This window comes from Pinus tabuliformis, chromosome 9 (genome assembly GCF_031772625.1).
Source record: "Pinus tabuliformis cultivar Carrire ecotype Pingquan chromosome 9, CPIR1, whole genome shotgun sequence".
NCBI lineage: Eukaryota > Viridiplantae > Streptophyta > Pinopsida > Pinales > Pinaceae > Pinus > Pinus tabuliformis.
The window spans coordinates 1,974,236,034-1,974,248,857 of record NC_142307.1 but is presented as its reverse complement, the minus strand read 5'-3'; the positions used below and the strand labels follow the sequence as shown (position 1 = coordinate 1,974,248,857).

The window sequence follows — 12,824 nt, the reverse complement described above, 5'->3', positions numbered from 1 at the left end:
TTGGCTACAATTGATTTTCATAGGACACAAGCTTTATCACAATGCGAAGTTGGACTATGGTTGACCATGTTTGATTTTCATATTGAGACAACCTTTGTCCCAATGCGACATTGGACAATGGTTAACCATGGTTGATTTTCCTAGTGAGACAATCTTTGTCACAATGTGACGTTGGACCATGGTTGACCATGGATGATCATGGTTGTCACAATGTGACGTTGGACCAAGAGACAATCTTTGTCACAATGTGATCGTGGTTGACCATGATTTACCATGGTTGATTTTCATATTGAGACAATCTTTGTCACAATACGATGTTGGAAGATGGTTGAACATGGTTGATTTTCATATTAAGACAATCCTTTTCACAATGTGACATTAGACCATGGTTGATATTCATATTGAGACAATCTTTGTCACAATGCGACATTGGACCATGGTTGACCATGATTGATTTTCATATTAAGAAAATCCTATGATAAACCCTAAGATAAATATTATAAACCAAGGTATATAAACCCTATGATAAATATTATAAATGCTAAAATAAGCATGGTTGACCATGGTTGATTTACATATTGAGACAATCTTTTTCACAATACGATGTTGAACCATGGTTCACCATGGTTGACCATGATTGATTTTCATATTGAGACAATATTTGTCATAATGCGACGTTGGACCATGGTTGACAATGATTGACCATGAGTAACCATGGCTGACCATGGTTGATTTTCATATTGAGACAATCTTTATCTGAATGTGACATTGGACCATGGTTGACCATGATCGACCATGGTTGACGATGGTTGAGAATGGTTGATTTACATATTATGACAATCTTTGTCGCAATTTGACATTGGACCATCGTTGACCATGATTATAAACTCAAGGGATTTATATTAAACCCTAAGATTAATATTATAAATCCTATCAATAATGTTAAACCTGAGGGAATATAGAACCATGGTCAATCATAGTTCAACGTCACATTGTGACAATGTTTGTCTCAATATAAAAATCAACAATGATAAACCATGATCAACCATGTTTATAATAGGATTTATAATATTTATGTTATGGTTTATATACGTTGGGTTTATAATATTAATACCTTGGGTTTAATATTATTTCTGTGGGTTTATATTCACTTGGGTTTTTAGTATTAAACAATTGGGGTTTAGAATACTAATCCCTTGAGTATATTAATCTAAGGGTTCATATTCCTAGTGTATAATATTATTCATAGAGTTTATAATATCAATCCCTTGGGTATATTAATATAAGGGTTCATATTCCTAAGGTATAATATTATTCATAGGCTTTATAATATTAATCCCTTAGGTTCAATATAAATCATGGTCAACCAAGGTTTTATATACTTTGGATTCATAATATTAGTCCCTTGAGTTTAATATTATTCCATTGGGTTTATAATACCTTGGGGTTTTATTATTAACCCCTTGGGTTTATAATACCTTGGGGTTTTATTATTAACCCCTTGGGTTTATTATTCCCTCGAGTTTATAATATCAATCTCTTGGATTTATTAATCTAACCGTTCATATTCCTAGGGTATAATATTATTCATAGGGTTTATAATATTAATCCTAGGATTTAATATCCGTTGGGTTTATAATCCTGGTCAACCATCTTTATTTTAGGGTTTATAATATTTATCTTAGGGTTTATACACCTTGAGATTATAATATTAATTCCTTGGGTTTAATATTATTCCTTTGGATTTATAATCCCTTAGCTTTAATACTAAAAACCCAATGAATTATAAACCCCAAGGAATAATAGTAAACCCTAGGGATTAATATTAATCTCCCGGATTTATTATTTTTATTATTTTAGATGATTATTTTAATTTTTAATTAATTTTGGTAGTTTTTAAATTTTTAATTAATTACTGTAGTTATAATTTATGTGGTTATTTTAATAATTTTTATTTATTTAGATAATTATTTTAATTATGAAGTTATTATAAATACATGTCTTATTTAAATTTAAATTTTTAAATTATTCTTAATTCTTAAATTTCTATTAAATTTGGTAATTATTTTATTAATATGATTGTGCTAGTTTATATTTGTCCAAACAAAACAACTATTTTTATAAAAAAGAATCATCAAATCTCAACTTAATTTTAGTTAATGCTCATTCTACATTGAATAACTTTTTTTCCTTTTCTCTTTATATTTAAATAATTCAATTTTAAACTTTCTATATTATAATTGAATTATATATAAATATAGATGAATGATTAATTTGAATATGATTTTTCCTTCCTCATCAAGTTCTGACAATATTGCGATGGTCGTCTGTGCGAGTTAAGGGTAAAACCCTAGGGTTTTACTGCAATTTACTGCAGGACTGCTAGAACCTTGTACCGTCACCACCTACTGCTGCCCGTCATTTCCGTTTTCCCTTACCCGTCGCTTTCGGCTGTCGATTTCTGGGTGGGGACATGGGGGACACTATGGAAGTGGAAGAGGTCGATTATTCCGAGGAGCCCTTTCTGGACCATGTCATTTTTGGGAACCCCTGTTTCTCCTCAATGGTAGCTACCTCACTTCCATTTCCTGAACCGACACCGCCCTTATCGTCGCCAATGGTCTCTTTCACTGAGTAGTGCTCTGTGCCTCCTCTCTCTGGGTCGCTCTTGTTTGAATCCCCTGCTTTGGATGTCCCTCCCCTTTCACTGGGTACCCTGCACATATTAACTGCGAACACCCCCCCATCGCCCTCATTCGACCCTCATCCATCCTTTTCAACTTTTTTCTCTGTGCCCCCTGTGGACATCCCGGTTTCTGTAGCGGCAAACCCTCCTTCCTCGGCTCACCTGCCGTCGGGTTGCTTTGAGACCCCCGCGGTGAGGGTTAAATCTACAAAACTTACCCCCCCGAAAGGCATCCCAAACCCTTTGGTGGACCACCCTTCTGCTCCTCGCTCGGGAAAGAGGAAGACCAAGTGCGTAAAGGCTACCACAAAGGATATCACCATCAGATTTGGCGAGACCTCTGCTATAGGGGAGGCTGCTATTATGGCTAGTACGGTGCTAGTTGGACATGTGCGAGGTAGAGCGTACTCGGCCAACAGACTGACCCAATGGGTCAGGGAGATTTGGGGTGGCATGCTGAAGGAACTGCCTGAGGTTCATGTCCTGCCCAGGGGGTGGTTCTCTTTACACTTTGCAAAGGAAAACTACACTGATTTGGTACTTGCCAGGTACTGGCACATCGAGATGGCTCTGGTCCTCCTCAAGCGGTGGAGTCCGTTATTTGACCCTAAGCGAGAACAAATCGGGGCAGGACCTCTTTGGGTTCGCTTGCCAGGGCTCCCATTACAGTACTGGTGCGAGGAAGTCTTTATCAGGATTGGAAATGCTCTGGGCACATATTTGGACCACGACTGTACCTTTGTAGAATCGAAAAATCGAACCCTTGCTCGCATTCTGGTCCACTTGGACACTCGCGAGGGTCTGGAGGAGAAGATTACGCTTCAATGGGGAAAGTACATCAGAGTCTAGATCTTGGATTATGAGGGGGTTCTGTTTTGCTGCAAACGCTGCCACAAGGTGGGACATTTCTTCAAAGATTGCCTGCTCAATAGGAAATCAGAGGATACCCCAAAGACAACACTTGTTCCTTCTAGAGTCAATTCGCGACTGGTTCACATCCCCCTACCACGGGTCCTGCCCCTTTGGCGAATTCTCCTATTCTCAAGTCAGTGGAGGCTGGGCACAGACCAATATCGCTGCCGCTAACCAGGGCTCTGTAGGAATTTACAGGGTAAGTTCCACAGAAAGAATACCAAAAGGACACCGCTCACAACTAGATCTCAAATCAATACACCAGTATTTTTGACGTGGTTAAAACCCTCAGAGTGCAAGGAGGGAAACAGTCCACGGCCTGTCCCAACGTGGGTACTACAGGCAATTTATTAATCAAAGAATGAAAATTTACATAAGCTTCTCTCATGCACGGATTACCCGAACAATGACCCTCCATGCGCTTTAAATAGAACTCATGGACCAATCGGGTGTCAAGCCACGGATCAAGTGTCGGTAATACCGAGGTGAGAGTGAACCGTCGGATCACTACATATCGTGACCGTTGGATTGTAAGTTACAAAATGTACAACGGTAAAGAAACACACTTTACCTAACTCTAACCTAACTCTATACTAGACCAAGTTGAACTTAACTATATCCTATGTGTCGGAATATCCTAACATCCCCCCTTAAGAACAACTTGGGATAGGATTGAAGGATTTACAAATATGACACAATAGGAGAAGGAAGGAGGCACTAGAGCCTATCCCCCCTTAGTGACAACTTCCTGAACTCCAAGCATATATCGAAGTTTAGTGAACTTCGCCTCTGTGAGAGCCTTTGTGAAGATGTCTGCAACCTGATCATCTGTTGGACAATATTGCACTTCAAGAACATGGTCATGAATGAGCTTTCTGATGAAGTGCATGTGTAGTTCAATGTGTTTGCTGCGCTGATGCTGGACTGGATCTTTGCATAGCTGAATGGCACTTTGATTATCACACCAAAGTGTGGTTGGATGCTACTGCTCAAAGCCAAACTCTGATAGGATCTGACGAAGCCACAAGGCTTCCTTACTAGCTTCCACGGCACCACGATACTCTGCTTCTGCTGACAAGAGAGAAATGGCAGCCTGTTTCTTACAAGCCCATGTAATAGGTCCTGAACCAAGAGTGAAGACATAACCGGCAGTAGACTTCCGATCATCAGGGTCACCAGCCCAATCAGAATCAGTGAAACCAACTAACAGAGGAGCTGCTTTGGCACTGTAATGAATCCCAAACTGTACTGTACCTCGAACATAACGAAGTATTCTTTTAGCTGCTTTCCAATGACTTTCACGGGGGTTTTGCATAAAACGAGCAACAAGGCCAACAGCAAAGGAAAGATCAGGACGAGTATGGGTTAAATACAAGAGTTTTCCGACAAGTTGACGGTATAAGGTAGCATCAACTTCAGGAGAAGTACAAGAGACTGAAAGTTTGACTCCAGACTGAAAGGGAGAAGGGGCTGGCTTACAGTCTTCCATGTGAAAATGACAAAGAATATCACAAGCATACTTGGACTGGGAAAGGAAAATACCCTCTTGGGATTGCAAGACTTGAAGACCGAGAAAATAGTGTAAATGTCCTAAGTCTGTCATTTCAAATTTCTTTTTAAGGCTGGACTTCACATGGTTTATAAGGTTGGGATCACTACCAGTAAGAATAAGATCATCAACATAAAGAACAAGGATGATAAGAGAGTTGCCCACTTTCTTGGTGTAGACAGTATTGTCAGAATGACACCTAGAAAAGCCAGATTCTAAAAGAAAGTTATCCATTTTGGCATACCAAGCCCGAGGAGCTTGCTTGAGGCCATAAAGGGATTTCTTAAGTCGACAAACAAGGCTGGAGTCTGTTTGTATGAAGCCAATGGGTTGTTCCATATAGATTTCTTCCTGCAAGTCCCCATGCAAGAAGGCAGATTTAACATCCATCTGATGGACTTCCCATTTTAAAGAGGCAGCAAGGGAAAGAACAAGGCGGATAGAGTTCATTTTGGCAACAGGGGAGAAGGTTTCAGTGTAGTCAATGCCTTCAACCTGTGAAAAGCCCTTAGCAACGAGACGAGCTTTATGTTTATCAACTTTCCCATCTGGTCCATACTTGGTTCTGTAAACCCATTTACATCTAACAAGTTTGCGTCCCTTTGGTAGAGGAACAAGATCCCATGTATCATTTGTCATTAATGAATGATATTCTTCATTCATAGCTGCTTCCCAATGTGGATGGCCTGAAGCTTCTGCAAAAGTGTCAGGATCATGATTTACTGGAGCTTTAGCCAGTAAAGAAGAGGCTCTTTCAAACTGAGAACGTGTACGTCGCTGATCTGTAGGATCACCGGCAAGATCACCTGCTGCATCCCGAGTAGCACGGACCCATCTTGGAAGTTGAGGATCCTGAGAAGGTGGGGGAGGATTATCATCCTCGCTTTCATCATCTGAAGAAGAAAGGTTTTCAAAAGTAGAGGAGATAGGAAGAGGTGGCACATCTGCCGGACTAGGCTCGCAGGTCGATTTATTTTCATCAAATTTTACATCTCTTCTAATGATAACATTTTTGGACTTAAATGGAATAAGTCTATAACCTTTTACATCTTCAGAATATCCAACAAAAGTACATTTCTCACTCTTAGGTTCTAAAGCTTTATGCTTTTCATCTGGAATATGGGCCCATGCTTCACTTCCAAACACACGAAAGTGACTTACATCTGGTTTAATGGAACTCCAAGCTTCTTCTGGAGTGATATTCTCTAGAACCTTAGTAGGAGTGCGATTGATTATATAATTTGCACAATTAATTGCTTCGGCCCAAAAAACTAAGACTGAGTCCTTTAGATTGCAGCATACAATTAGCCATTTCCTTTAAGGTGCGATTTTTCCTTTCAACTACACCATTTTGTTGTGGAGTGTATGGAATAGTATGTTGCATTTGAATTCCATTTTCGGTGCAAAAGTTGATGAATGTGTTTTTAACATATTCTCCACCATTATCAGTTCTTAGCTTAAGAATTTGATGTCCAGATTGTTTTTCAACAAAGGCTTTGAAGGCCAAAAAAGTGTTAAATACTTCGCTCTTGAGTTTTAAGAAGTATACCCAAGTGCGTCTGGAGAAATCATCAATGAAAGTTAAGAAGTACTTGCAGCCAGAGAATGAAGCAACAGGAAGAGGACCACATAAATCACTGTGCACAAGCTGTAAAGGGGCTGAGGCGTGCCAAGAGGCACGTTTGTCAAAACTGTCCCGATGATGTTTTCCGAGTACACATCCGGAACAAACACCATCTCTGCAAGATACCATAGGAAGACCTGTCACCATATTTTCTTTACATAGATGCTGAAGGGAGCGATAGTTTAAGTGACCAAATCGCTCATGCCAAAGTTTGCTCACTTCATCATTATGAGCAACAAATACTGAGGGAAGATTGGATGACCCAAAGTTGTGAAACTTATACAACCTTTTGGAATCATCAGCAAGACCAGTAGCTAGAATCTGTTTAGGATCTTTTAGATCCTTGATTACAACATCATGAGGTGAAAATTCAACAATTTTACCTTCACCTGAGTGAGTTATCTGATAGACAGATAGAAGGTTGCAGGATAAGGTTGGAACACATAATACATCATTAAACTGACCATTGTCTAGATGAACAGTTCCAGTCCCTACAACATTAAGAGATCTATCATCACCAATATATATATTTTTGGTGTTACAATCATTTAAAGAAGAAAACATGGCTTGGTTTTTGGCCATGTGACAAGAGGCTCCAGAATCAATGAGCCACTCATGAGAATGAGAAGAAGAAGAAGATACATTTAATGCATAACCAGACTGAGATGATTGAAAATGAGATGCAGAAAGTGCCATTCCGGAAGTTGAAGTTGAAGTAGGCTCCACATGGATGTTATGTTTCTTCATTGCGGCTTCCAAGGCTTCCATCTTCTTAAAGCATTTAGATTCTAAGTGGCCATCTCGATTACAAAAGTTACAATGTCTATCAGTCTTCTTCCATTTGTTTTTATTGGTCTTATCATTTTGCTGAAATGATCTTTCATTTTGAGGCTGAGATGGTTTAGGACCATTCTTTTGAGGATATGACTTCTTAGGATTCTTTGAATTTGGTTGCTGCTGGGCGGCTAACGCTTTCGTGGAAGAGTTTCCAGTCAAAGGAAGGGGCCTTGTAGTCTTGTCCTTGACAAATGAAAGCTTCCCTTGTAGAATGGAAAGTGGAAACAAATACAGAGTAGGCTGGTCCCAACTTAGTAAGGATGGAATAAATAAGGTTACCATCTTCTTTCTTAACTTTAACACCTTCCAAGAGATATCTAAGGGTCTTGAATTTGGACAAGAAATCTTCAATGCAAGAAAAATTATTAGGATCCAAAGTAAGCAGCTCATTTTCAAGTTGATGGGCTCTAATTTCATTTTTAATCCCAAAAACTTTAGCAAGTTTTTCTAATGCTTCATGAGGAGTCTCAAGTCCTGCAATGTGGAATCTAAGATCAGGAGAAATAGACATCCCTATCAAACCACGTGCTTGATCTTGTCTATTTTCCCATTTTGCCGCCTTGTCTTCATCTTTTGGTTTCTTCTCTTGGTTTGTGGCTATTCTGAAGAGACCTTTACTTCTAAGTAAATCTTCCATGTATTCTACCCATTGGAAGTAGTTAGTGTTGTCAAGAATGACTTGGCATGGACTTTCCATTTTTAAAAAGACTGAAGCTGAAGATGCTGAAAGTAAGTGTTCCAACGGATAGATCTCGAAAAAATAGACGGTTTTAAAAAAAACGGCTTTGAAAAAGGCTTCCGGATGAAGAAGTTATGGCTTTTTGAAAAAAAAATTGTTGACGTTGCCGGCAAAGTGCGCGAATGTGCGGGAATGAAAAAAATCTGCCCCCACAAAATGGAGACTTGAACCCAAGACCTCTACTCTCTTAAAATAGCTTTGAACCAATTGATCTATACAAAAAATTTGAGAGAGAGAGAGAGAGAGAGAGAGAGGGGGGGGGGGGGGCTTGGTTTGCGTGCTTGCCTTGAGAAAGCTCTTTTTCCCTACAAAACACAAAACCCAACACGAATATGCAAAGAAAAACGAACCTTGCGGCTCGAAGTTAGCTTTAGCCAAAAAACTAGAAATTTTTAAAAAAAATCTCAAAGTTAGCTTTAGCTGAAAAACTAAATATTTTTCTCAATGTTTCTGATTTTCCGAGATCACATTAAGGTGCAGGGAAAAGAGCATATGCATAAGAAAAATCCTTCCTTTCTGTTTCTGATTTGCCCAGATCGCACAGAGTCGCAGGGCAAAGAGCATACGCAGAAATGAAAGGTATAGATCCGGTTAAAAAAAAGGCTAAATAAACTGAGACCGAAATAAGCAGAGAGAAAATAACAGTAAACTGCAAAAGAAACACTGTATACCTCCCGATCTGAAAAATGACGCAACTAGGGCTACTGGAAACCTTTTCGCGTGAAACGAAAGGGTTTCCTCACTGGAACAGATGCTCCGAACGCAACAGAGCAGTCCTCTCGGCCCGAAAGCAGTCAGAAACAGCAGATCTAGGAAACGACAGCCGCATGCAGTTCTACCGGCTTCAGATTTGGATCACCAACGGACGCGGCCCTCAAATAGCTCTGATACCATGTAGGAATTTACAGGGTAAGTTCCACAGAAAGAATACCAAAAGGACACCGCTCACAACCAGATCTCAAATCAATACACCAGTATTTTTGACGTGGTTAAAACCTTCAGAGTGCAAGGAGGGAAATAGTCCACGACCTGTCCCAACGTGGGTACTACAGGCAATTTATTAATCAAAGAATGAAAATTTACATAAGCTTCTCTCATGCACGGATTACCCGAACAATGACCCTCCATGCGCTTTAAATAGAACTCATGGACCAATCGAGTGTCAAGCCACGGATCAAGTGTCGGTAATACCGAGGTGAGAGTGAACCGTCGGATCACTACATATCGTGACCGTCGGATTGTAAGTTACAAAATGTACAACGGTAAAGAAACACACTTTACCTAACTCTAACCTAACTCTATACTAGACCAAGTTGAACTTAACTATATCCTATGTGTCGGAATATCCTAACAGGCTCGAGCTGCTGCTGAAGCCACGAAAGTTTCGGGTATTTCTCTGATCTCTTCTACCTCATCTTTTGATTATAGCTCATCTGTTGTTGCATCTTCGATTCATACCTCCATGGCTCATTGCACCATGTCATCCCCTCTTATCGCCACTACTGCCCCCTCTCTGCTATCACCTTCTACTTCCTCCATCTCACCGTCATCCTCTGAGGTCTCACCTTCTCATCATTATTTCCTCCGCTCCAGAACCCTCACAAATGGTACCCTGGTTCGACAGACTGGTTTAGGCCTCACCCTTCCAGGTTCAGTTCCATTGTCATCCCGAGGGAGGAAGTCTGATCTCTCCAAAGCCATTAAGCAAGCTGGGGCGGAGGTAGCCTCTGGCCGCCAATCCACTCTTGACGGGGTCCTTAGAGCTGTGAATACCCCGAGAGGAGTTCCCCCATGAAGTGTCTGTCTTTTAACTGCAGGGGCATGGCTAGTGCCTCCAAGAAACTAGCCTTGCAGAGACTTTTTGAGGTAGAATCGATTGATATTATTTTGCTACAAGAAACACTTGGTCTGGCTGATCACATCACCCGCTCCCTACAATCTCTGGCCCCGAGCTGGACTTTCGTGGCTATGGATGCTGTAGGGAGATCTGGGGGACTGGCCATTGGATACAACCCTCGTTCCATTAGGGTTGATGCATCTTGGGGGGGTTCTAGATTCATGGGCATTGATATTTTCTCGGCTGAGCTCGGTAAAAACCTTCGGATCGTGAATGTATATGGACCCTGTCATCAGAGGGAACATTTCTGGCAACATTTTTTAACCCTCTCGATCCTTGCTTCTGATCACATTATCATCGGAGGGGATTTAAATTTTTCCTTGGGGTTCAAAGAATCTTGGGGGTCTTCGGCACAGGTGGATGCTATCTCAGGGCACATGACAAATCTTTTGGAATAGACAAATTTTGTAGATGTTCCCATGCACAAACCTCTTCCCACTTGGAGAAATAGAAGGGTGGGTGAAGCTGCACTGGCTCGTAGACTAGACAGATTTTTAATGAAGAGCCCGCTCTTACAGCATCTGCACCACTACAAACAATGGGTGGGCTCAGGGGGCATATCGGATCACTCCCCCATCTATCTGGAGATCCTTGGACCTCACCATAAACCTAAAGCCCCATTTAAATTCAACCATGTCTGGTTGCAGGACCCTGCCTACATTAGTTTGGTTTCGGATTTCTGGACTACCAACCCCATCAATAGAGCTGAATCATTGGCAAAAGGTTTTTGTAATAACCTTTCCAAGCTTAAACACCTCTCTATTAATTGGGCTAGGGAGAAGTTTATTCGGGAGAACTCACAGCTGACCCAAATTGAATCTGAGCTGAGCTCTTTGCTTGATGAAAGAAGTCTGGGTTTCATCTCTGCAGAAGAAAAGTCACATTTGATTGAGTTGGAAAATCAGAAGGCACACATACTAAAAGAGCGCGAGGAATCCCTGAGATTAAGGAGTAGAGCCATATGGTTGAAAGCTGGTGATGACAACACTAGATTCTTTCAAAACTATGCAAAGGGGAGAAAGGTTTCTAATACCATTTGGAATCTTCCTCTACCTGAGGGAGGCTTTGCTAACTCTTTCAACAAGCTCTCCCACCTTGGCACTACTCACTTCCAGAACCTTTATAAGAGCCCTCCTGGAGCAAATCTTGCTGATATTATCAATGTGGCTAGTCATTTTCCAAGATTTGTCAATGAAGACGAAGCAGAAGAGCTTTATGCTCCGGTCACTTCTGGGGAACTTGAAGGCACGTTAAAATGGTTCAAGAAGGACAAGAGTCCAGGCCCGGATGGCTGGACCATTGAATTCTATCTTGCTTTCTATGAGATCTTGGGGCAGGACCTATTGAAAGTTGTGGAGGAGAGCAGAACTACAGGATCTCTATACCATGCCATCAACTCGACTTTCATTGCTCTCATTCCTAAGTCTGATTCTCCATCCTCTTTCGATGATTATAGGCCTATATCCTTGTGCAACTGCCTATACAAGATTATATCTAAGATCATTGCTAACAGACTCAGGCCTATTCTCTCCCGGCATATTGCACCTCAACAATTTGCCTTCCTTGATTCCAGACAGATTCATGAAGCCATTGGATCGGCTCAGGAAGCCATCCATTCAATTTGGACCAGACATCTAAAGGGCATCATTCTCAAAATTGACCTGTCCAAAGCTTTTGATCGGGTCAGCTGGCTTTACATTAAGATGCTTCTCACCCATTTGGGATTTCCTCATAATTACATTACATGGATCATGGCCTGCATTACCACACCCACTTTCAGTGTCCTCATAAATGGCTCGGCTTCTCATTTCTTCCATTCTGAAAGGGGGCTTAGACAAGGCTGCCCTCTATCTCCTCTCCTCTTTCTAATTGTCATGGAAGGTCTCAGTCGCCTAATTGCATCGGCTAAGAGGGAAGGAGACCTTTGTGGCCTCAAGATTTCTGATGATTGTTTTCTTACTCATCTCCTATTTGTGGATGACGTGCTTATCCTGCTGGATGGTAGCATTCGGGATTCCCATACTTTCTCCAAGATTCTACTCCTTTTCTCGTCCGCCACTGGGATGCTTGCTAATCAATCAAAATCTACCATCACCTTTGCTCGAACTTCCGTCCATGAATCCCAATTTGCACATCAACTCTTTCCTTACTGTATCCACCCTTTGGATAGAGGTCTCAAATATCTGGGATTTTGGCTAAAACCTACCTGTCAGAAGATTGCAGATTGGGTCTGGCTTGTTACAAAACTGGAGAAGAGACTGTCCATCTGGAGTCATAGATATTTATCCAGGGTGGGCAGGCTTGTCCTTATCAAATCGGTCCTGGAGGCTACCCCAGTTTTCTGGATGGCACTTGCATGGATCCCCAGGAATATCCTATCTCGTCTGCAACAACTATGCAACCGATATCTTTGGAATGGGAATCAAGACAATTTTTTTTTTTTCCTGGATTAGTTGGAAAAAGATTGCATTGCCAAAGAAGTGGGGAGGATGGGGTTTAAAATATCTCCCTCTATTTGCGCAAGCCCTTGCTGCAAAAATGGGTTGGACCTTGCTGACTGGTCAGAATTTATGGACCTAT

General features: G+C 41.1%; 1 protein-coding gene across 1 annotated transcript; it reads left to right on the top strand.

Moving 5' to 3' along the window:
* The first annotated feature begins 3,049 nt into the window (after positions 1-3,049).
* Positions 3,050-3,535, top strand: LOC149156919 (uncharacterized). Its single transcript, XM_089444913.1, has one exon. The coding sequence runs from the start codon at positions 3,050-3,052 to the stop codon at positions 3,533-3,535; it is 486 nt and encodes a 161-aa protein (XP_089301039.1).
* Positions 3,536-12,824: the final 9,289 nt, after the last annotated feature.